The sequence below is a fragment of the Notamacropus eugenii genome, chromosome 2, assembly GCF_028372415.1.
Source record: "Notamacropus eugenii isolate mMacEug1 chromosome 2, mMacEug1.pri_v2, whole genome shotgun sequence".
Lineage (NCBI taxonomy): Eukaryota > Metazoa > Chordata > Mammalia > Diprotodontia > Macropodidae > Notamacropus > Notamacropus eugenii.
Window position 1 is genome coordinate 68,364,394 of NC_092873.1, and position 24,946 is coordinate 68,389,339.

The window sequence follows — 24,946 nt, forward strand, 5'->3', positions numbered from 1 at the left end:
AAGGTCAGAAGGAACAAGTGATTTGCCCAAGGTCACACAGCCACTAAGGAGCAGAGACAAGATCTAAATCCAGGGTCTTAGACTCCATACCCAGTACTTGATACCATACTGCTTTCCGCCTTAACAGGTGAGTGTGTTGGACCAAATCTATGAAGATGGAGTAGAATAGGAATAAATGTGAGTCTTCTCCTTGGATCCACAAGTACAAGATGGAGAAGGAGGAGATCTCAGGCTCTACATGAGTCCTCACTGTGCAATGGCAGCACCCAGAGATGCCAGGGTCCAAAAAATAAGAGCAGTACTGCCCTGCTCACATCACCTTGGGAAGGGCCATAGTCCTGGCTGCTGGACTGAAGGTGGAACTTTACGCAGGAGATGCTCCATTATGGCAGAGGACGATGTACCTCAGGCCACCAGAAGTAGGGAGGTGGCTAGAAGAGAGGAGATATGAAGTGGGTAGGGGCAGGACAGTTGTGGGTTCCCAATCAGAACAAGAACTCTATACGGAGGGAAGAGCAGCAGAGATGGCTAGGAGGCCAGGAGGGTCCATCCCCAGAAGGAGATTCTGGGACAGACAGAAACAACTTTAGTAAAAGCATCTTGCGGAGCAGGCAGATTTCAGAGAAACCTGAAAAGACTTAAATGCTGAATGAGGAGAGCACAACCAGGAACACACTGTACACAGTTACAGCCGCACTGTGAAATGACTAACTAGGACAGACTTGGTTCCTCTCAGCAATGCAAGGTTCTAGGACAACTTCAAAAAGCTCATGGAGGAAACTGCTATCCACATCCAGAGGAAAAATTACGGTGTCTGAATGGAGATCAAAGCATGCCATTTGCCCTCTCTTTTCTGTTTTTTCTTTCTTGTGGTTCATTCCACTGGTTATAATTCTTCTTTACAACATGACTAATATAATATGTTTAATATGAATGTACATGTAGAGTCTATGTCAGACCGCATGTTGTCTTGGGGAGGGGAGGAAGGGGTAGAAAACTTAAAACTCAAAAGCTTGTGGAACTGAATGTTGAAACCTAACAATAAATAAATAAATTTTAAGGAAAGAAGAAGCATCTTGTCAACTTTAACACACTTTGCTCTTCTTAGCAATATAATGATCTATGCTAATTCCAAAAGGCTCATGATGGAAAAAGCTATCCACCTCCAGGGAAAGAACCGTACAGCCTGAATGCAGATCCAAGGCGACTATTTTCACTTTTTTTCTTTTTATGGTTTTTCTTTTTTGTTCTGATTCTTCTTTCACAACATGACTAATGTGGAAATAAGTTTAATATGATTATATAGGTATAACCTGTTAGACAACTGTACACGGTCTTGCGGAAGAGAGGGAGAAAAAATTTGGAACTTAAAATCTTATAAAAGTGAATGTTGAAAACTAAAAAGAAAATTTTTTTAAAAGTACAATGAAATGAAACAAAAGAGAAAAAACACATTGGCAGAACCACCCTCAAATGTGACCCAGCACAAGCCCTGTTCTGAAATGCTGAGCTCATACAAGTGTGTGTTCAGCAGCAGTTTCTATTAAGAGGTCAAAATGAGGCTTCCTGTTCTGCTGAGCTGGTAATCCTTGGGCCAAGTAGCTAGCTCTTCCTGCAGAGGAGTCTGCTGGCACATCCAAGAGCTTCTGGAAGAAATCTGATTTGCCTTACTCAGGATTTGGGGAGACTGAGAAGCTCCCAGGCCCTGCTACGTGAGCCCTAGAGAATGGCTCTGGGCAAATGCCCCAGCATGTTAAATAGGGGCCTTTGTAACTTGGATGATCACATGTAGTCACTTCTCAAAAGGCACCCCCAGACACAATTTTTTAATTTAAAATTTTTGCACAAATCCAACAAAGCTAAGATTAAAAGGGAAGCAAAGGAATGAGGAAAAAGTAACTGCAGCATGTTTTTCTAAAGATTTCATTTTCAAGATACATAAGGAAGTGATTCAAGAAAAAGAGCCAATCATCACTGATAAATAGTCTCAGAAGAACAGATAGTTCTCAAGGAAAGAAACCCAGGCTCTCTACAGCCATGTGAAAAAACAAGCACTAATCATACAAATGCAAATTAGAGAACTTCTGAGATTCTACTTCCTAGCCCTCCAAGTAGCAAAGAAAATTTAAAAAATGATCAATGTTGTCGGGACTATGGGAAAACAGGCACAGTGACACGAAACTGATGGATCTGTGAATGTCGCAACCATGTCAGAGAGGAATTTGGAACTATACACAAAAAGTTACTAAACAGCGAGGGCACTCTGACCCAGCTATATACAACTTCTAAGCTTATACCCAAATGAGATCAAAGAAGGCAGAAAAAGTCCTTTCTATTAAAAATATTTTAAAAACAAACAAATTCAAACAACTTATATAAGATCTTTTCATGGTGTCAAAAAACTAGAAACTAAGGGGATGTCCATTAGCTGAGGAAGGGATGAATAAATCTGGCAGACCAATGTGAAGGAGAATCACTGTGCTGAAAAAGATAAGGGACCAGGTGATCTCAAAGAGGTATAGAGGGGCATGGAAAAACCAACGTGAACTGATGCAGAGAGGTGAGTGGGGCTTAGCAGATCAGTACACCAGAGCACCAACTAGACAAGAGACAATACTTGGGGGTATTCTGCTCAGAATGAAGACCATCTAGGAGGTGAGAGGGGAGTCAGGCACCATGGGCATTTGTTTGGTTCAACTATGCATATATTACAATAAATTTGATTCTTTTATCCCTAATGGGATGGGAGGTGGAGAGGGGGAAGAAAAATCTAAAACTTATGGAAGTGATTGCTGAAAACTGAAAACAAATAAATTATTAACAACAAAATCAAGTAAAATATAGCTTTCCCATTTAAAAAAAAGGAGAGGTGGGGGAATATTACATATGTGGCATGTTGAACATACTTTAAGAAATTTGCTATATCAATCTTAGCCTCACTGAACATTGGGCCTGCACGATCTGCGAAGATTGAGAGAGACAACACTCCAGTGTCTGACCACAGGGACAGGACTATTCTGTTACAGAAGTGAATTCTAAGTAAACTAAGGCAGCAACAAATGAAAAATCGGAATGTCATCCATAAGAACGACAGGTGACTGAAAACTGCCATTGTCCTGCCATTGCCTTTGGTTTCTAAAGTAAGACAGCAGGGTGTCGGAGCAAGACAAATACAGGGTTCAGAGGAAGGATCTTGAGGCCCCATGCCCTACAGATCTACCATGGAGTCACAGGATGGGAGACCAGGAAACCTCTCCCATACCCCTCTCCAGAGGCCTCACTCATTTTCAGTGAGGTCTGTGGTTCCAACTTACTTGTGGGAGGCCTGACATTAATTCTGATTTCAATTCCTCCAGAGTAAGTAGCAACGACATCACAGCCTTTTCATTTGATGATGTCCAGTCATTGATTGTTCTGTTAAAAAGAAAAGAGGATGTTAAAAAATGTATACTCACAATAGCCTACCTCCCTAGAAACTGCCTTCCAGAACTCTGTGCACCAGGGGGAAAAAGTCCAATAATTACATGACAAAACAGTCAGATTCGGCCACTGTCATGACAGATTTTGCTGAATAAGTTCTTATTGTTAAAAAAGAGGCTGTGTCAGTGAGGGGATATATTTCCAGAAATGACTTGTGATGTAAAAACAAAAGACAGCAAAATAAAACTACTTGAAAAATCAAAAGAAAAATGATCTAACAGAGATCCTGGATTACAGCTGCTCAGTCAGCTGTAAAGGTGACTGTTCACTGGCTGTCTGTGTCTGTGGGACCCGTTACCTAAGGAAGGCTCAAGGATTGGCCTCTCACCTCTGTCAAGGCCTCTGCCTCACCCTAGTATTCCTCTGAAACACTGATAATGGAAATGACAACAGCATAATAAATTCCAATGCCTTCCATTCACTACTGAAGAAATGCTCAAAGCCAGGTCATTGTGCAATTGGCTTGCAGAGCCCAATAACCGAGGGTTGTTGTGGGGGTCAATCATCTAGGGACCACTTTCCCCAGCACACTGAGGACATCAACCATGATCACATCCACATTAGCCTCCATCCTGGGACATGAACTCAGGGACAAGAGCAGTAAGACCTTCAAAAGAAGGCAGAAAACAGAACCCAGACCTACCAGAACTGAGGATGTGCCCAGGGAAACCAGTCACTCTGGGCAACTGACCCATTCCGCTGGATTTGAGGGAATGATTCCAAGGTCAGAGGAGGTCCCATTTTCTGCCAACCTATATAGCTTTCTGTTCCCCAACTTTTCTGCCCCCTAAGGGACACTGTCCCCCATCAAAAATGGCATACCTGTTAACAGTCTGGTTCATGAAGCTGGTCAGAAGGCTGACTGCATGCAGCAGCTGCTGCCGGACGTTCTCCAGCTGGTCGTGATGCCCCTGCAGCTTTTCCATGGCAGGAGGAAGGGCTGCCCCAGCTCCACACTCCTGCCAGGCTCTGCTGGGCATGAAGCCCTTGTCCTTTTCAAGCTGGATGATCGTCTGTTGCAGCTGCTGGATTTTGTGCTCGTCTCTCTGCCGCTGCAGCTCTAACTCCCGTTGCCAGCCCTCAAAGCACAAGATGAGAAGGCGGCACCACATTACACATGCTACACACATTACACACCAAGTGCCCCAATGCTGCCCACCCTCTTGGCAGACTCCCAGCAGGAAGAGGGCCCACAGGAAATGGGCCAGACTGGCACCCCATCTGAGACCCAGAAGCCTTCAGTGAGAGGGAGCCCTGGAGGGAGGAGGGCATTCCAGGGGCAAGTGAACAGTCTGGGCAAAGGCCTGGGGGGCAGGAGACGGGAGAGGCCAGGACCCCAAGCAGGCAGAAACATAGAGTTAGGGAGACTGATGAATGGGAAAAGCTGAAAAGCCTGATGGTGGAGAGACTGCCCTGGCCCCTTATAACTCAAATTCCTGATCAAGGGAAGGATGTGGTAAAGACTGTGGCTGTGCTGGGGCAGCAGGCTTTTGGTGAAGCACCATGGACCTGGCCCAGTCCAGTCTCTTGTCAGCTGGCCAACCAAGAGCTCCTATCTCCTAGCACAGCTCAGACTCTGATACCCTTAGCAGTGACATCTCCATGCCCCAAATGTGCATACACAGCGTGGGAGAGCCTTCTGAAGTCAAAAGAACGTGCTATGAGGAGCCTGCATTCACATGGGGTCTGAAGCTGGTTTGGGGTGCTCAGAGGATGTGGGTCTGCTATTCGCATCCACGGGACACTGGTTTATATTTTTCTTAGCCAGAATTTCTAAATCCTATTCTCTCAGCATGCACCAGGGTGACTGAGTGCTAGGTCCTTACCTGATTAAGGCAACCCACAGCCCTCTACCCTCATGGGTCACTGGGGTATGCCTCCACATATGTGCTCAGTATCCCAAAGAAAGGGGCCACTGGTCCCACACTAATGCCTGGCTCCACCAGCAGCATTTGCAAGCCCCAGGGAAGAGACATGGTAGAAGTCACCAGCCCAGATGGGCATCCACTGAGCAACCATTCTGGTGAGGAAATGGGTGGGAAAGGGTTCAAGCGAGAGCAATAGGATGGGGAGCCTGTGGAAGTGCCAATGGCTGGGCAGAAGCATGGAGGCTACCTTGGAGGCTTAGGAGCAGAATAGATGCTATAATGGACACGTGGATGAGCTACTAGTTAGAGGTTTTTCACAAGGAAGGAATTCCAGATGTGCAAGGGGGTGATTTTGGAGGATAAATTTCTGCAGCAACAATAGTTAAAGGGGGAAAGAAAGTAGAGATGGGGAGAAGGCTGAAGGCAAGAGAGATCCTGCCTGGTGGCCATGATGAGGCCCGTTGGGGGAGCACAAGGAGTCAAGGATGAGCCCATGGTTTGGAGAATGAAAGACAGAAATTAGAACAGCAGGTTTGGGTGTACACTTTCTGGACTTCACTCCTTTTGTGGAGGACACTCCCCCATCCTCCCTGTCACCCTAAGTCGCTAAAGCACCTAAAGCTCTCATCATTTCTACATCATCTCTTCTCTCCAGAGATGGAATCCAAGTCCAATAACTATCACCCAGCTTTCCCTCATCCATTATTCACCCTGCTGTCACCCTTCTAGGTCTACTAAGTAACTCCAGGGGCTCCAATAGAAATGTCTCTGCCCTCCTAATCTCCTTTCCTCTGCCCTGGCTGTGTCTCCTTCTCAGAATCTTCCTCCTCGCCTCTGTCCACAGCCCTCCCCTGGGCGGGGAGGCCAAGCCTCCTGGGGGTGCGAGGGCAGGTGAGCCTCACCAGCCTTTCCTTGTCTTTCTTTCCCTGGTCTTCCTCTGCTTGGGCCTCGTGTCTTTTCTCCTTCTCCCTCTTGGTTTCCTTGCTGGCCTCTTCCTTCAGTCTGGTCTGGAAGAGCTCTAGCTCTGACTGCAGCTTGCCCTGCTTGGCCCTCTCCTCCTCCAGATAAAAGAGTAGCTCCTGCTTCTGCGTGTGGAGGGCGTCTGCTGAGGCCTGCAGCAGTGCACTCACCTCCTTCTCCTTCTTAAGCTCCTCTTGGTGCATGTGCACCTCCAGTTCCAGCTGCTTCTGGCTGGCCATGCCCTGCTGGCGGGCATCCGCCAGCAGTGCCTGCAGCTCGGCAGCCCGAGCCTTCTCCTCCTTCAGCTTGCGCATGAAGGCATGCTGCAGCTGGGCCTCCTTCTGTGTGCACGCCTCACCAGCGCGTTTGCTCAGCTGCTCCGTGACCAGGCGCTCGTGACTCAGGGCCTCACTGAGCTCCACTGAGTGGCTCCTCTCTGCCTCTAGTGCCCGCTGGAGCTCGCACACCTGGCTGCGCTCCTGGCACAGGAGTGCCTCGCAGCGTGAGTATTCAATCTGAAGCTCCTTTTTCAGGTTGTCCTTCTCAGCCTGCTCATGCTGGAGGCTAATCGCAAGCTGCCCGTTCTGGCTGCGCTGCTTGTCCAGAGACGCCTGCAGCTCCTGTGTGGAGAGAAGGGCCTCCCTTCAGCCTCCTCCCACCATGTACAACACCGGCCCCTCAACCCCCACCACTTGCTCCTCCCATGAGCTTTCCCACCCTGCATGCCCACTGCTTCCCTGCAGGCTCCTCATGCGCTCACCTCAATGGCCTTGGAGCTCAGCTCCTCCTTCTCCACACTCTGCCGTTGCTCCTCTTCCACAAGGGCCTGCAGCTCCTTTGCCTTCTGCTTCTCACCCTGCAGCATGTCCAGGGCTGCCTGAAGATCTTGCTCTTTATTTTCCAGCATGGATCTATGTGAAGAACAGGGACCAACACAGTTTCACTTTAGGAAAAGGAGATCCCAGAGCACACAGCACAAAGTTCCCCATCAAACTCCCTGAGAGTGGGCACAGGCCAGGCCAAGCCCTGGCAGAACAGCCCTGGCCGCTGGGCCCTCCCTACGACTCCTCTGGACCATCCCCCATCCTTTGCCTGTCCTGCCTTTCCCTCTGGTGCCCAAGCAAGAGAACCGGCCCATGCCTGTCACCACTGCCACCTTGGGCAGGCTCTCCTTCCCCACTGGCTTTGTCTGACACTCCGGTGGCGCCAATCTTAAAAACAAACGCAGAGCTGGGTTAGAGAAGCCCACTCAGCAGCAGGTCACCTCTTTCCTGGCTGCACAGCCTTTAGAAATGCCCCAACTCTGCTGCTCCCTTTCCTCTCAAATCTTCAGCTTAGCCCATCACCCTGCTCAAGCACAGCCCCCCGCTCCAACTCCCACAAAACCCACAGTGTTCTGGGCTCTGATCCCACAACAGTGTTTGTCACTATAGTTGTTAACTATCCTAGCCTGGCCTGGCCTTTCCTCTTTTCCTATCTTTTCTGGCCCAGTTTGGCACTTGCTGTCTTATGCTAGCCTAGCACTTCTGAATTCTCCTAGCTCATGATCCTTTAAAGGCCTACAGTGGGAAGAGGCCACTAAAGCCACGTGCTCCAAATTCTACCTTCCCAACATGCCTGGCCATTGGGGCAGACCACTTGCAGGCCTTTTCTTGGGTCATGCAGACCAAAGTTAATAATCTTGTTTCCTTAGGTTCACTCTTGAAGACAACTATGGTGTTTCCGACTCAATCTTTTCTCTTCTGGACTGTTCCTAGTTGTTCCATGGATCCTGACAGGGAAACCTCAAGGCCTCTTCACTGGACCCACCCTGTGGTTTAGCCTAAAAGACAGTCATCCAGGACTGAACACAAGCCTCCCAGTTGGGGCTGACCCCAGCACAGGACAGTGCAAGCCTCTCTTAAAGCAGCCAAAGATGCCAGTTTCTTCTGGCTGCCATAACACACACATTGATTTCTATTCAGCTTAAAAAGCTATTCTAAAGATCTCCAGATCCCATTCAGTTCCTCTGTGCAGAATCTGAAACAACTGTGATGACTTTCCTGGACACGCTCCTACTGGACTGCCAAACATTCCCTAACTGCTAACTCACAGCATCTGGAGTATCCAGATTGAGAGCTAGAGCAGATAAAATGGAAGCCCAGACAAAGGAAGGGACCGGCAAGCCTCAGTCCTCTTCCTTGGGAGCTTCTGCCTCTGCCAGCTAGTCTGCCTCCTTCCAGCCTTGGACAGTCAGTGTCAGCCTCTGAGCCCCAGCCTGCATGAAGAGCATGGACCAGGACCTGTCCTACATCCTTTCTTCTCTCCTTTCTAGACACTCTGGATGTCAGGGAATCCCAGTTCTCACTTCCCAAATCTCCAGTCAATCCTCTCTGCCCTCCTGCCTTCCCATTCCAGATTACTAACTGCATGGTCTGTGGGCATGTTGAACCCAACGTCCAAAAGAGAACTCCTCCCATGGTGCCAACTTCCCTCTGGGAACCTGTCACTTGCTGTGAGTATGTCAGCTTAGACAAAGGCCACAACGGCCGGTTCTCACTCAATCTCTCCTCAGGAGGTAAACAACATGGCTCACAGAGAGATCTCAAGCACAAGGATCAAAGGCTTGTGAATCAAAGGCCAAGTGTCCTTAGTCAACCTTAGGAGACTGCTCGTGACGCCTCTTTCTAGCTCTAGACCAATGGAACAGTAGAATTATGCCCAACATTTCTACTGGTACTTCAGGGTTCATTTGCCTGAACTTCTCAAGGGCATCTAGGTGGTACCCTTTAGTTGGTTCAGAGCCTGCTGGACCTTAAAGGCGTTCCTGCGCCAAAACTCCATTTGCCTCTCCTAGTTGTGGCCCTGAAAGACATGGCCCCTCCTTTCCACCCGAGAGCCCGCTGCAGCTGGGTTTTCCCTTCTCCAGGCTAAACAGCCTGGAGAATTTTCAGCCTTGGTGATTCCCACCAAGCCCCGTAGGCAAAGACCAGAGTCCATGCCCTCCTGCCTGGCCTAAAGATAGCCTTCTTGACAACATCACTTGGCACAGTCTCATCATCTGATTTTTCACTTTTCCCAGAGTCATGCGCCAACCCCCTTTTAATGGCCCTGGTTCTCCTCCCACCTCCCCCACCCATTCTCCCTTTTCTCAGTCAACAAGTGTTTACAGGAAGCTCAGCTGGGAGAGGCTGGAAAGGTACAAGACTGTCAGTCTGTGCCAGTCTGGGGCTGCCCTGTTAGCAAAGGGGAGGAAGGTGCAATAGGGGAGTTCCTGGAGCAGAGAGACTACATGGGACAGGAGGCGGCCAGGAGGAGGCCCAGATAAGGCTGCAGGACAGAATCCTGGGGCAGCCAGACCAGGCAGGGAGAAGACATCCTCCCCACACCTGCCCAGACAGGCCACCTTGACTCTCTTCAAGACTCTTTCCACCACGTCACTCCCCAAGCCACCCTATCGTCCTCCCTGCTATTGCCCCCCAACAAAAGTCCATGAAAAAACCACCCCTTTTGGACCCTCCAGTGACCCTTTGGCGATCTAGCTGCTGCCCTCATCCTTCACCCCAAGTTCCTCTGCTACGCCAAAATCTAATGAGCTCATGGCACTTGACATTCTGGGGTTCTGGTGACCTCGTTCTCTCTTGCTTCTCCCACTCTCCAGCTCCCCTCCTTTCTCAGTCTCCTTGGTGCGTCATGCCATAGCCACTAGCTGGGGGTGTCCCTCCCTATTCTATCTTTTCTCTCCTCAGTTATGGGAGGGCTCAACTTTGCCTCGAGGGTTACCTTGCGCCTCTCTTATCATCCCCAGCACATGGTACACAGGAGGTACTTAATCAGTGTTTATTCCCTGACTGGTAATGAAGGACCATGAAGACATATGGAGCTAGACAACCATTTGGCCATCCTGTATTAGCAGGACAGGATTCAACAAGATGATGGGAAGGAGCCTTCTAAGACCATGACCTCAGTGTCTGACGAGAGGCACAAGGCCTCGATCCAGGGCTATCATGCACCTGCTGCCCTTAGCCCTGATCAGACCAACCGGGGCTCTGGGCACTACCCTTTTAGGAGGACAGAAAGAAGCTGAAGGGGAGTCCAGAGGAAAGCCACTGATTGGGCAAAGGCCCATTTTGTGGAAAGCACTGGAAATCCAAGGGCGGGCAGGACCTTGTGGCACCATCTAGAAGGACTACCCCAAGAACAGTGGCAGAGGGCAGGCCTTCCATCTTCTCCTTGCCCACACACGCCTGTACCTCAGGTGAGCAGCCTCCTTCTGGGCATCTCTCAGGGACTGGGCCAGAGTCTCCTTCTCATGCTTGCACTCCTCAAGTTCAGACTTGAGTTCCTGGGTCGCATTCTGTGCCGCCAGCAGAAGCTTCTGGTTTTCTGTCCCCTTTTCTTGCTCTTCAGTGAGAGTCTTCTGCAAATCGCTCACTAGGCATCTCTCCTGCTCCACTTTATACTCTAGTAATTCAACTAGGGGAAGGCAGGGAGCAGAGAAGCTGGTTATGCCACACTGGCATGGCTGGAGGCATGGTCCCACCCGTGCCCCATTCCCCTTACTTTGCCTCCGGAACTGGTACTCCTGCTTGCTGCCATGGTCCTCGACATTGGTGAGGGCCTCATAGAGCTGTTGCAGCTTCTCCTGGTTCTGGAGGTGGGTCATGCGCAGCTGGGCACGCAGGGCCTGGATCTCTGACAGCAGGCTGCTCCGGTCACTCAAATGCAGGTTCTCCAAAGTTCTCTTCTGCAGCTCTCCCTGGGGGAAGGGCCAAGGCAGAATGAGGATACAGACCAGGACTCCATCGGGGAGGGGCCCTGCCCACCTCTGCCATTATCTTACCTGCTCCTTGACAACGTCCTCCAGCTTTTCGAGCAGGGACCTTTCATCTCCTGACTCCAGGTTGCACAGCTTGGACTGGAGCTCCATCTTGAGCACATTTCGCTCCTTTTCCAGGACTTCTTGGACGGCCTGCAGAAAGTCTCCCCAGTCAAAGCCTGCGTCCAAAGGTTCCTTCAACATGAAGCAAAACCCAGCGTGATAAGAAATACAGCTCCCCTTGATGCCCAGATCTCCCGGGGGATGATCCCCAAGGGCTTTCTTGGTGGACCACTGCCCTGCCCATGCCCTCCCAGAGGTCGACCCCCCTGGGACATGGGCCAGGACAGAGCATGGGGTATCCCCCCCAACTTCTCCCCCCCACAGCACCCAAATGAACTTGTCTGGTTCTAAACTCCAAGATAACAAAGCCAGGGGACACTTTAAGGCTATTTCAGAAAAGCAGCTTTTCTAACAAGTTGGACACTGGCCACCCCTGTTCCCATACAGTCTACATTTATAACAAATGAATTCCCCCCATCCGTAGGGGCAGACTCTGAAATTATGCCCAGGCCAATGAGGTGGGACTCATGCACAAGCCCCAGGAGGGCTCTGATGCTGGGCACAGGCAGACAGACGCCATGCACCATAGTGCCAGGTTTGCCCACCCATCTGCCCCAGCCCTGGGCATCCCACGCTGACCTTCTCCTCGCTTCTAGGTGGCACTTTGGTGAGGTGGTCTTTGAGGGCCTGCACAGCATCCAGCAAGCCCTGCCTCTCCTTCTGAAAGCAATCCAGAGGGGTGTGCAGCGGGTCACTGCCCAGTTCCGGGCCAGACGCTTCAGCTTTTGACAAGACCAAGATCTGTTGACTCTCATCACATACCATCTTCAGTAGTGCCTACGAGCCAAACGTAGAAGGGCGTGGCATCAGCAGCCACATGTCCAACACAGTTTTGCTGAACCACTGGGCAGCAAGGTTCTTCTGCCCAGAGGACAGCAGCAGTTGTGCTAGGCCATGAAATTTTCCCTCCAGGGCATGATGTAGACACCTGGGGCACTAGCCCCACCCTCCTTCTGATGGAGTGGCACATCCCCTCAGATGCTGATTCATCCCCACCCACCCCCACTCCCTGCCAGGATCCTCATGAAAATGTTGGCCCCTCCACTGACAGACTAAGGGCAGAAACAGGAGCAGCCTGGCCTTGGCCAGCCAACACAACTCATATACAAGAGGGCAAAGGGAACTGCTAGGAAGACACACTTCTACAGGACACTCACAACTCTGCTGCTACAGCCCGCTCTCCACTCTCTCAAGCCTGTGCTGTCACACCCCTACACATGCTTTTACACCCCCACCCCACCCCTCTGTGGCTACACACTCTTCTCGCTGCTACACCCCCACCCCACCCCTCTGTGGCTACACACTCTTCTCGCTGCTACACCCCCCCCCCCACTCTCATATTCATATTCATACACACATTCACACTCACACCTCAGCTGCTACAGCCCTCCCCTTACACACACTCTCTCTGCACTGCCCCAGTTAGGTGGCAAGGTCAGGCCACCCCTGAACAGAGAATCATCTCTCCTCAGTTACATTCCCTTCAGATCTCCAGGCTTCTCCCTAGCCTCCATTTGCCTACCTTTCAGGCTCCTTCTCCTGTCTCTGAGCCCTTTCTCTGGGGGCTGATACATACCCCTTTTCTCCCTCCCTCTTATCCTGTCTCTTTCCAGACCAGGCCCTGTGGCCCCTCACACCTGCTGCCATGGCCAAACTATCCTCCTGATGCCCCCCACCCCACTAGCTTGCTCTCAAGCCCAGTACCTAGCTATCAGGCCTCCATCCTGACTGGCTCCAGGTCTCAGTCTCCAAAGCCTAAACCTGTGCTCACACACTTAGGGTCTTCAATACATTCAGCAGCCTTCTCCTCTCCCCATCCCAGGGGCTGGTCGGTCCTTTGACCACCTGCCTCAGAAATGGCGCCCCTCTCACCTCAGCCCCACCCTCTTCATTCTCCCCTCTCCCTGCTTTCAACCCCTCCTTGCTTCAGATTCCACTCCAATCAGCCTAAATGCCCTCCTCTGACCCTGAGGCTCTGCCTTCGGATGTCCTGCTCCCGTCTGTCCATTCTGTGTCCCAGGTGTCCCATCACCACCCCAGGGAATCCTGGCAGCACTGTCCTCCTCCCCCATCCTTGTCGATTTCGGAAGGCAGGGGGACAGGTGGCCCATCACTGCCCTCACCACCTCTGCCCACTGGCTTATGTCATGGCTTCTCCCAAACCCATTCCAACTGTGTTTCAATGACCTCCCCAGCTCCTCCGGACCAGCTACAGTCTTACCCAACTCATCTTCCTGCATTCAAAGGATCCTGCCCAGCACCCTGTCTGTCTAAAGTGGCTGGGCCTGTGGTCAGGAAGAGTCAAGTTCAAATCCAGCCTTGGCCACTGCTTGGCTACGTGACCCTGGTCAAGTAACATAACCTCTGCCTGCCTCAGCTTCCTCCCCTATAAAATGGGGATCACAACAACACCTGCCTCCCCGGGGGGTTAGGAGAACCAAACAAAATGATGTCTGCAGTAAAGTACCTGGCATACAGTTGGCATTCTCTAAATGCTTCTTCCCTTTCTCATTCCTTCCTTGCTCTCAGATTTGCTTCCTAATGTCTCAAAGATAAGATGCAAATTCCAGACTAATTTCAAGTTATCAGGAATTGTATTCACTGACATCAAGAGCTATTTCTCACCTCCAAGCATTTGCCTAAGCCATCCCTTGAGTGAGACATATGCCTCCCCCTTCCAGCCCACACTCCTCCAGGTTCAGGCCTGGGATTTTCTGTCCCTCACCAATGCTTCTGTCTATGCCCCCTCGCATGCTCAAGGCTCGAAGTGAGCCCAACCACACACGGTGGGCAGATGCCATGCCTGCTGCTGCACTGGGAGGCACTCAGCCCTTGCCACAGGAGCAGCAGTGATTGGGCCATGCATTGGGCAGCGCCAGGCAAGGAACCCAAGGACCAGCTATCTGGGCATTGGCAAAGTGCAGTAGAATATCTGTTGGACAGAAAACCAAAGGATACTCGACTATTCCCAATAAATGGCAAGGCATGAATCCTGCTTTCCAATTCCATTCACCCCTTGCCTTGGATGAATGTGTGGGATCTCAGGTGGCTTGGCACATCAGTGACCCTGGGTAGGGAGACACCTGAATTATACAGGTCCCTAGATGGCTTCACCAAGCCCAGTCTTGAGGGGGGTCAGCCAGCTGAGAATGTCCTGGAAGCACAACACAAACTTCAGAGAGAGGTCAGGGACTCAGTCATCCATTAAATCAAGACCTCGATTGGGCCACACCCAAGGGGAAACCTCAGCCTTCTCTAGGTTTCCAGAGGAGAGATGGACAGCCTCTTCCCCTCTCTGCACCAAGAAGTGGCCCTGGGTGTGGGCCAAACACTGCTGATGTCATAATGCCCAGCACTGCCCTGTCCACCAGTGACAGGAGCTGATGGGCCTGAGGGCACAGATGCCACCGCCGGAAGTAGCCCTGCTCCTAGTTCCCCCTCCTCACAACCCTGCCTTTCTCAGCAGGAGCCTCCTTCCATGTCCCACCTGGGACTGGACTCCCATTTCTGAGAGCACTTTGACTCCAGAAAACGCCAGCCCCAAAGACCGGCCCCACCTTTTGCACACAAGGCTCAAATGTCCCAATCTCATTCTCTCCCCTTGTGCATACTCCCTCCTCCCTGAGGAGAAGAGCCCCATGACTCGAACAAAATCTCTGCTTACCTCACTAAGAAATTCAGTGGTTTTCTCCTCGGTCGCCATCATCTTTTGCATCCCACAGTCCCCACAGATCCTGGGGCTGCACAAGACTGGCTCCTGTCCCTGCTCCATCATCTCCCTTGCCCCACATCTACTCGAATGATACCCATGGACCACGTCAATATGGCCAGAAGAGAACTCTGCGACTTCCCATTAACCAGCTAACCCATTCTCCTGAAAACATGTGTGAAGCTTCTCACACCAGGCAGGCTTCCCTACTCCCAGGTCTAACCAGGTATTCAGCCTCCAATTCTCATGGAGCAACCTCTTGTGACCATGCAACTCCCTCCCCACACTTGACAGCAGCACCAAGACTCCTGCAGCCACCTCTGACCTCAGTTTTCCCCTCTGCAGTCTCTGTGGACAGGTTAACAGTGCCCTGCACAGGGAGGTCAGAAAGCCAAGCTCCGACTCAGAAAAGTCACATGGCTTTCACCCTACCCATGGCTAACCTCTTTGGTGGGCCTGCCATTCAAGGCCCTGACAACCTAGGCCCCATCAGCTCCTCCACTTCATGCCCCAAGCCTTCCCCAGTAAGCCTGTCTTCCAAATCGCCTCCTCCTCAGCCCAAGTCTCTATGGACTTGAGAAGCAGCAGCAAAAACCCTCTCCCCGCAAGGACCTTCCTGGACATCCTGGCCCAAAGGAGGGTCTTCTCTCTGTGAACTCCACAAGCCTTCGGATTCTATCCCCTTTTATGGCAATGAGCTCAAGACCCTTGGGAGAAGAGTGTCTGGTGGCCAGCTTTGAAGCCCAGTCCTTGGGGCTGTATGGGGTATGACAAGGCCAGGGAAAAAAAGCGTGGGTGCGCTCTCTCCTCCAACCCTCTCTTTGTCAGCCCTGTCCTATCCCCCCTTCCTCTTTCCCCCTCCCTCCCTTTTCTGCCTCTCTCTCCCCCCACATACAGAGTATCTGCTTTCCAGTTACTCTCAGTGAAAAGGCCGTACTGTGCACAGTCATGCCATCTCTCCCAGACTGCAAGTGCCTTGCCTAGAGGACACCAAGGGCCTGTGTCTTATTTATGCTTGGATGTCTCAGCATCCCTGGCAGAGGATGCACTGGATTCATTGAGTGTTGGCTGAAAGGCTTCCTTTGGGGGCTACCAGGTTGCCCATGGAAACTGCTACATGATTTGGAGTGAAATGAGCAACTGAAACCCAAGCTAAGAACTCTTCAACACTGAATTAGGATTGGAAAAAACTCAAATCTGAAGTGGTCACAGTGGGTCTGCTGCAGATAGCTGCTAGGACCAGCCCACCACACCTGCCACACCCGCCACCACTCTAGGCATTTAGGGCCAGGCTGCTTCACAGACCAAGTGAACTCTGGGCACTAACAAATGCGCCAACCAAGAATGAGAAGCACAGAGGTCTTACCTGTTGCAGGCAGGCAGTGAGGGCAACAGGGCAGGGCCCTGAATGTGAAGTCTCCCAGTCTCTCTATACCCACCACTCCTCCCACAACACCCCCCCCCCCCCAACACCGCCCCGTTCCTGTTCCTCTCAGTGAACTAATGCTGCCCATAGATCAGCGACTGACACTACCCTGACTTCTGAGAAGAGACTGCGTGTTCCTGCCTTACTTTCTGGCTCCAGGGGGTTCCCCCAACTCTCACCTCTTTCCCAGATTTGCTCATGGTGTTTTTGTGTGGCCTGATGCTTGACTACTTTGGAAAGACACTAGACATGGTGGCCAACTGGAGGGCTATGCCTGGGGAAACAGCCCACGTCCCCAAGCCCACAGGAGGCTTACCTTCATCTGTTTGGACTGCATTTCTAACTTCTCCTTCATAGGTTTGAAAGGCCTTTGAACCATTCCAGATTTCTGAAGACGAGCCACAAGGTGGGTGTGTGGAGGTCTCCGTCTTTCTGAATTTTGCTTTAGTTTGTCTGGAAAATCTGAAATACTACCTACAAGACAAAAAAACCAGATGGTCAGAGTGATCACAAGCCATCTCTCCACACTACACCATGTAGATGAAAAGGAGGGGCCCCACAGCATTTTCGGGTAAGGAAGGAGGCTACCATGGCACAGTGGCACAAGTCACACTCTGTCAAGGCCAGGGAAAGAAGGCATTCTTCACTTGAAAAGAGCCACTTATGGATCAGATAGGAGCCAAAGAGAAGCTGGTTCCTCTCTGAGTCCTTCTTGGTCAGATGGGCCTGTCCCACCTGCACCAACTCCCCCACCCCGCTGTCACTGAGGAACATGGGCCTCCCACAACTCCTGACAACGTCCCACTCAGGGGACAGCACCAACTTACTGGCATCACGTCCCTTGTTGTCTGTGCCCAAGTCAGGTACTTTGGACTGCAGGTCTGCTTGCGAATCCGTCAGCGTTATGATGAAGTCTTCACCATCTTTTTCCTGTTCACAACAGGCAAATTCCAACTTATCTCTTAACTGCTCCCTTGTCATACCCCATGCTTATAAATACTCATTGCCTGCCCTGGGAGACTCAGGAAGACCCCAATCTCCATCAGAAAACCAACTCACTTTGAAAAAAATTATTAATACTCACTTGACAGTTAGTTACTAGTCATTCAATCACTGCTAAGTAGAATTTAAAAAACCCAACACCTTGAACTAGCTTGAAAAGACAAGAACATCTGCCTTGGAAATGAGTCTGCATACTGAATCCACTCCCAACCTCAATTCTGGAAGAGCTCTCAGACCTCGCTCAGAAAACAAGAGAAGAAAGCCGGGACCACAGGCCATTTCCCTGCCTCCATGATGCTAGTGTGATCAATGTCCTACACACGTCCTTTCCACTGTTATCAGAAATGAAGCGCTCCCCAAATTTATCATTAAAAATCAATTCCTTAGCAATCTCTCAGTCCCTCAGGCCTCCCTCCCACCCTCCTTCCCTCTCCTCAAGCCTTGACCCCTTGAACAGCCTCCATTAGACACAGCTGTGCCTTAGGACCAAAAATCCCCCCCAGAGAACAACACACGGAGGGCTGACCTGCAGAAAGTCTTGCCTACACACCAAGCTGACCACTGGGCTCTGAGCTATGCTTCAAAAGCTGCTTTCATAACCTTTGGCCAGGAGGTGAACTAATAATGGGAGAGCTGGGATACCTGAGCAGGAGAGGAAAAACCCATTTCTGTGGGAACATGTTGAAGTCACGTTACCTGACGACAGAGCTAGGGGACCAGACCTCAGGAAACTCCTAGGTAAGGCCATTCCCTCTACCAATGCAAGTCACCATCTTCCCTGCAAGGCATCAGTCTTGGAGGGCATTGACAAGAGAAAGATTTGTCCAAGGTAACCCTGTCAGCAGCGGGCAGAGAAGGGCCTTGAAGCCAGGTCCCAAGGCCAACTCTCCACCTCCTCTGCCAAGCTGTTTCTCTTAATCACCTTTGTAACTCAGGACACAAAAATGGAGAAAAGAAGGGTGAGAAACAAGAGAAAAAATGGTGTACATTACCAATATCCTCCTCCTGATGTCACGGCTGGCGTCAGGCTGTGACTTTTTCCTATAACATGGAGACTGGGAAGCTGGAGGGGCCTCTCCCAGCCCTGGGAGAGCAGTATAACCCAAGTATCCTGAAGAATCCTGCAGTGCTAATGACTGCCAAGCCAAGTCTGGACTCTGCAGGTCAACAGCTTGGGAGAGGGGTGTCAAATGGATGCTGGGCAGACCTTCTAGCGTGGAGTCTTTTCTGACTAGCTCTGGGGAGCCCAGCGAGGAGGTTTCCATGTCCAGGATCGTATCTCTGAAGTGCTGAATGGTGTCCAGGGGCTCTGCATCCTGTGACCCATTCTCAGCACTGCAGGCTGAAGAAGGCGAGCCATGTGCAGACTCTTCACTTGGTTCAAGAGGAAATTTGCCTCCATCTGCAGGGGGAGTATCCTGGCTTTTCATCAATGGTGGGGCTCGCTCTTCAAAGCAGGAGCAATCGGAAGTCAGGGGATCAGCATCATACAGGTCTCCACTAGGGCTGCTCGGGAAAGAATCCAGGCTCTGCTCCAACTTGAATTTGTGTCTGACGTGTCCTGGAGGATCGTAACTTTTAGTGTTATCAGGTGAGTCCCATGAGAGACAGAGGATGTTGGGGTCTGGCCCTTGTGAGGCGGGAGGGCGTGGGTCAGCTGGTGATTGGCCCTGAGCAGTCCTTGAGACACATCTGTGAGGTCTCTGGGGAGGACTTGCCACCATAGGCTGCTCTGAAGGTCCCTGTGGGGACAGCTGTGTCCAGCCCTCAGCATCTCTGCTGTCTCCACGGGATACGGACTTGATTAGGTGATGTAGCTTCTCTTGAATGTGTCTCACTTGGATTATCAGATCTTCTTTGTGTAGCTGATAACTTTCCATTGGTTTCTGCTGAATCTGTGGTTGGAAAAAGGCATGCAAATTACTAAAAAGCTAAATGTTTTTAGCTAAACTCTTGTGAAAACTGAAGTGCTTTTCTATTTCCAATCAAAGAAAACCAAAGAAGCCCTGAACCTAGCGCTCTTGGCCAAAGGTTCTCTTGCTGCTTTAAGCAAATTAGATATATACTAGTATTGAAAAAGAGGCAAAAGTGACAACAGCTTCTTGAATACGCTTCCAACCCAAATGTCAATCAGTGAGGTGCTTCAAAAAAAAAAGACTGCTTCCTCGGTCAATGGAAAGCCCCCAAGGGGGACAAGCCACATTTGAACTCGGCTTTGTCATTTCTCTAAAGAGCTCTTGACATGGACACACTGACCAAGCGGACAGGATCTGGCTACGAGAACAGTCCTGGAGGTGGAAAGGGCTTCAGAAAGTGAAGAAACAGGCCAAGACACTCAGCTAATGCTCTCTTCCTCACAAGTTCAGACCCAGAGAAAAGGAAAGAGCACACACAGGATTCAGATTTGACAAGGGAAGAAATTAGTGAGGGGAAACCCTGCATGAGGGCAATGTTTCCTTTTGACTAATGTTCCCTCTAATTTTAAAGATTTCTTCTTCTAAGCTTATTTGTTTAGTTTTCTTAAAACTAAAGCTTACTTAGTTCACTTGTCTTCCCTTTTTCTATTCTGTTCACGTATGTTTTCAGAAGGGAAGTTGAGGACATCTGCCCCACCCTGATGTCCTGGCCTGCTGTCTTGTCCCCATCATTCTGTCCCCTGCAGTTACTGTTTCTAGGATTTCTTGGACCAACTCTGACTCACCATCAGAATGTCTGTCTTCTGCACATCCCACTCTCTAATCCTACTTTTAACTGTGTTATGTGCTCTATCCCAGGGATTCCACACTTCAGAGCCATTCCATTCCCCAGATCCACCCCCTGCCCTTCCCTGATGCACCGATTTCCCCGGACTGTCCTCCCACTCTTTGGCCTCATCCATTCAGCACACAGGTCCCCAAGTCTGCCACCACCATCTTGGTCATATTCATCTGCTGAGTCTTGTAATTCTATACTTCTAACAAAATGACTCAACATTCACCTCAACAAAAACCACAAAGAATCAGAACAATCAGGTTCTAGGTAGAGAGAGCTCTGGACCTGGAGTCAGGAAGACCCAAGTTCAAACCTGGCCTCAGACACTTAGTGGCTTGTGTGGCCTTGGGCAAGTCACTTCACTTGTCTGCCTTGGGTTCCTCTAGTGTAAAATGAGGGGGTCATAATAGCACCTACCTCACAGGATTGCTGTGATGCTCAAATGAGGTATCTATAAAGCACTTAGCACAGTGCTTGGCACACAATAGGCACCTAATCCATGCTTGTTCTGTCCTTGCCCCCCCACACATACTCAGAGGTCAGGTGGAGAGATGAAAGTTCCCTTTGGCCTTGCCCCTAAGGTACCTGGCTGCTGTCCTTTTTACTCAGCTCAATCTTATTTTTCATAAAGATGAGCTCAGACTCCAGATGTTTCTGACACACTGTCAAGATTGAAATCACATTTTCTTTCCTCTGGAGACCTGCCTCTCTGCATATCGCTAGGTCTTTGGTAGAGAATGACTGCTCCTCAACTAGACTCTAAAATAAATATCAAAACAAATACAATGGTAAGGGGAAAACCTGGGCGTCCTTGGTGCTCTCAACAGGAGTAGTCTGTGGGGACTTTTGGATGAGCCGCAAGGTCCAAGTGTTGGCCAGTTGGTCTGGTGCCCTTGCCCAATGCTCTGTGCCCTGGGCACTTCTTACTTTCCCCACAGAGTACCCATCCCGAGGGTGCAGACTATGTGCATTCCGCTGGGCCAGGCATATAACTGTGGATGTTCAGGTGTTAATGGTCTAGGTGGGCATGAAAGACCCAAAACATGGCAAACAATAACGGCCCTTAGAAGGTGTGCCTGCTGTGTCCCCCCCCCCCCATAATGAGGTGAACTTTGAGAAAGAAGGCTTGTGGGAGGAGGGCAGGGGCTGGAAAAGAAAGGATTTGGGGACATCGCAGGTTCAGATTGGAGCTGCACAGTCTGAGCACTCTCGAGCCAAATGGTTTGTTTCCCAGACAACAGCTCTGCCCAAGGACCAATACTGGAATGACACAGGTCTCATTCTACATGATCACAGTCCTACTGTGTTGAGCTGGTCTTCACCATCACTTACAACTCAAAAGCAGTTTTGGGGAAAATTTTTTTGAAATTAGGAATTTTTAAACAGTTTTTCTTTTTTAAAGAAAATGTTAAAAAAAAAATTAAAGAAAGCAAAGCCCTTTGACTAAGAAACTGGATAAGAGAATAGGAGAAAGCACATGACTTCCATCTGTGCATAAGGATAAGGTTCTATTCTACACACACACACGCACGCACGCACGCACTCGCACACAACATGTCTTGTGCTGAACTTGCACTGAAGGGCCCTGCCCTCCCTGTCCCACTCTCCCCAGCCTTTCCAGGCCTCATTGTTGTACAGTGAAGCCTGGGGGACTCCAAGGCCATCTACCAGCAGAGCACAAGCTCTACCAGCAAGGACTACCCACCCTGGCCCAAAATCTGGGCCCTGAAGGTACAGGTGGGTTGAGGCAAAAAACAAAACTGTCAGCTCCCCTGTGCCCCAAGCCTACCTAACCTGGAGAAAATGAAATTTTCTTGAACTTGAAGTTCTGTGAGCCTACTACAACCTCAGTGATCCAAAGTGGGGTATCACTGCCCTATAAGCACCCTCCTTCCCCAGCACCAGCCTTTCCAGGAAGAGTGAAAGAAGAAGCCAGTTCAGGAAGAGAGAATCACTGCACAGAAAACAAGACTGGCTACTCTTTGTACCTCTGGCAAGCCTAGAGCCAAGATGAGCTGGGCCATATCCCTCAGCCACACCACACTAATGAGAGAAAAGAATACCTCAGACCTTATTTCAAAGCCCTGAGCCTCACGCCTGCCTTCATTTGTACATTATTTCTTTTCCACTAACGCATACCAAACCATCACCACACTGCCTCTGTGTAGCAGCAGCCAGTCGCCACAGCCCTGCGTCCCGACCAGACTCTTCCTCTGTGGTGGCTGGAGCACGAGGTCCTCCTGTAGAGACCCAATTGCTCCAATGAGCCTCCTGAGCGTGACTTCCAGACTGGAGCTGCCCGGGCCCCCGCGTCTTGGGTGGGCTGACAGCGTCCGCTTCTCTCAAGTGTTTCTGTATCTTCCCCCGACACTTAAGACCACAGGCTTGGTGCTGATCGAGTGCCGTCTGGTAGGTGACCAGTTTCTGACTAAGGGCCTGCAGCTTCAGGTTCAGGCCAACACACTGAGCTCGAAGCATCTGTAACTCGGGAGGCTCCTGGGAGACCGATGCCTGCTGCCTCTTCAGCTCTCTCTGCAGGTGAGAGCAGGCAGCCTCGAGTATCTCCAGCTCAGCCAGGCACGTGCCCTTCTCTTGGGTCAGAGCACCGACTTCAGCCTCCTTCTGGAGGAAGGCAGCCTTCCAGTGCTGGGCGTGCAAGGCTGTCCTCTTGGCCTCTGCCTCCTTCAGAGACAGCTGGTGCGTGAGTAGGCCCAGTTGTTCTGTGGAAGCCGCACGGACTCTCTGCAGGTCGCGCTCAAGGACTTCCACATGCAGCCGGAATTGGTTTTCCTTCTCTTCCAGAGTGTGCTGTAGCAGCTTCACTCGGGGGTCTGGCGCCAGCTTCCTTGCATCATCACCAGTGTCAGCAGTCTGCAAAGAGAAGAGGCCCCTCTGGAGCTCTTGCTGCAGGTTCTCAGCCTGGGAGCCGTCCGAGTCACCCTGGCTATCACTGACTTCGTGAATTGTGGGCCCCAGCAGAGAAAGCTCCTGCTGCAGCTTCTCAATGACCTCATGCAGCCGCTCCACCTCGTCCATGTTTTCTGTTCTTAACCGTTCTTGGTTCTCATGCAAATTTTCAATCACAGTTTTTAGCTCTTCTATTTCAGAGCTTCTGTCTTTTATTACCTGAGTAGAAAGCACATCGCACAGGCCAGTTAAATACAGGAAATGGCAGAGCTATTTCCTCTAGGATCATGGGCTTCTAAGCAACTCAAAAGGACACTTGGATGTCACCTTTCCAGAAGGTCAGGGAAAGAGACCCGGGGTAGAGCCCAATGAAACATAGTCCACGGGTCCCTAAGAGCTGTTCAGTCCATGAGGTTTAAGGAAAAAGAGGCTGTGAGAAAGGCCAAGGAAGAAGAAGGAGAAGAAGAAGAGAAGGAGGGAGCAGATCAGGGTCCTCCGGGGGCAGGCTGGCTGCAGGGGGTGAGGTAAAAGTGAAGAACAGCAGCAGGGTGAAAACAGTGAGATGACAAGGAGACACTCACACAAAGACACACACAGATGCACACACACAGACACAGACATACACACAGATGCACACACACACACAGACACATGGACACATGGATGGGCACACAGACACACACGCACACACAGATGCACACACACACACACACACAGACATGCACGCGCACACACACACATGCTAGCTCTCTGACCTCACAAAAAGAGCCAACAAGAGTTTTAAAGTAGAATTCCTGGTTCTACAGAGGTAGAAAGACAACAAAAATGAGCTGCACAGAGGGATTTTTGACCACTTTTGTCACATGTGGCAGGATTGTGTTTCTTCCCCTCACAGAGATAATCAAACATATCTACAGAACTGCAAAGTAGAGAAGTGCCCCAGGGACCAAGAAGAAGGAATCCAAACTGGAAAATGTTCAGTGGGCCCTAACTGTGCTTTGCTATCACCTACCGACTGGGTCATCTTAAAAGAATCTTTTTGGTGAAATGATCCTGGAATGAAGCCAGGCCATAGTGTGAAATCCCTCTCCTTTGACATGAAGCTGACAAAGGGACTCAAGGAAGTGGGTGGCAGGACAATGATTTACAAAAAATGACTGACCATGGAATTTCAATAGGAATTCTGCAAATATCTTTTGGAGGCAGCAGGGGAGCTCTTCCCTGTCCAAGTTCCCAAGCTACCCTGGGGGAAAAAGATCCTCCCTCCTCCCTCCTGCCCCCCTCCCATCAGCAGACCAGCATGCCACTGGATGGACAGTGTTAGCAGGGGCCACTGCCCCTCCCACAGAGCTTTGTTTGAGGTCTCTGAGCCCAGGATTCCCTCACTTCCTAAGGATCTTACTCAGGCCAGAGAAGAGAATCATGGTGACCCATCTGTGGAGCCTCACGCCCTGTGGACCCCAATCCCAGGAGCCCTGCTGCTCTCAGGGAGAGAATCTTAGGCCTTCCCAGGAGATTTCAGACTCTGGCCATGAGCGAAACACAGGAAAGGAAATTCCCTTGGCTCCACTGTGTACCCTACCTCGTGCCGTAATCCCTTAATCTGCTCATTCAAAGAGGCAATTTCCTTTTCTTTGCTTTGTAGCAATGCCTGTGAAAATCAAAGACAGAGCTGTTGGAGCATCTTCAATGTCAAGCTTCCGGGTGCCGCACAGTCTCACTAGGTGGTCCCAACAACAACATGAATAACAACCCCACAGCACTTTAGAAACAACCAACCAGTCCAACAAAATGCTGCCTTGCAGGACTCAAGGGCATCCTGATGCACCATCTGGTCAGGTCTGCACGAAGGATGCCGTGTCAGGTATGCCACCCAACAGGGGCTCGGTAAGCTTTGGCCCAAGGACACAGGAGGGCCAGAC

General features: G+C 50.6%; 1 protein-coding gene across 19 annotated transcripts in view; it reads right to left on the reverse strand.

Moving 5' to 3' along the window:
• PCNT (pericentrin) overlaps positions 1-24,946 on the reverse strand; it is a 122,527-nt gene that overhangs the window by 17,694 nt on the left and 79,887 nt on the right. For 11 of the 19 annotated variants that reach the window (XM_072640773.1, XM_072640767.1, XM_072640761.1 and 8 more), the window contains 14 exons: positions 24,607-24,675; positions 22,257-23,243; positions 20,703-20,876; positions 18,359-19,261; positions 17,192-17,294; positions 16,681-16,838; positions 11,809-12,006; positions 11,131-11,301; positions 10,851-11,046; positions 10,541-10,763; positions 7,069-7,219; positions 6,251-6,928; positions 4,303-4,559; positions 3,315-3,414 (listed from right to left, as the gene is read on the reverse strand). In XM_072640773.1, coding sequence (XP_072496874.1) covers positions 3,315-3,414; positions 4,303-4,559; positions 6,251-6,928; positions 7,069-7,219; positions 10,541-10,763; positions 10,851-11,046; positions 11,131-11,301; positions 11,809-12,006; positions 16,681-16,838; positions 17,192-17,294; positions 18,359-19,261; positions 20,703-20,876; positions 22,257-23,243; positions 24,607-24,675 — 4,368 coding nt within the window. The remainder of the gene's footprint in view (positions 1-3,314; positions 3,415-4,302; positions 4,560-6,250; positions 6,929-7,068; positions 7,220-10,540; positions 10,764-10,850; positions 11,047-11,130; positions 11,302-11,808; positions 12,007-16,680; positions 16,839-17,191; positions 17,295-18,358; positions 19,262-20,702; positions 20,877-22,256; positions 23,244-24,606; positions 24,676-24,946) is intronic. The other 8 variants (XM_072640768.1, XM_072640766.1, XM_072640764.1 and 5 more) reach the window with 5 other exon arrangements.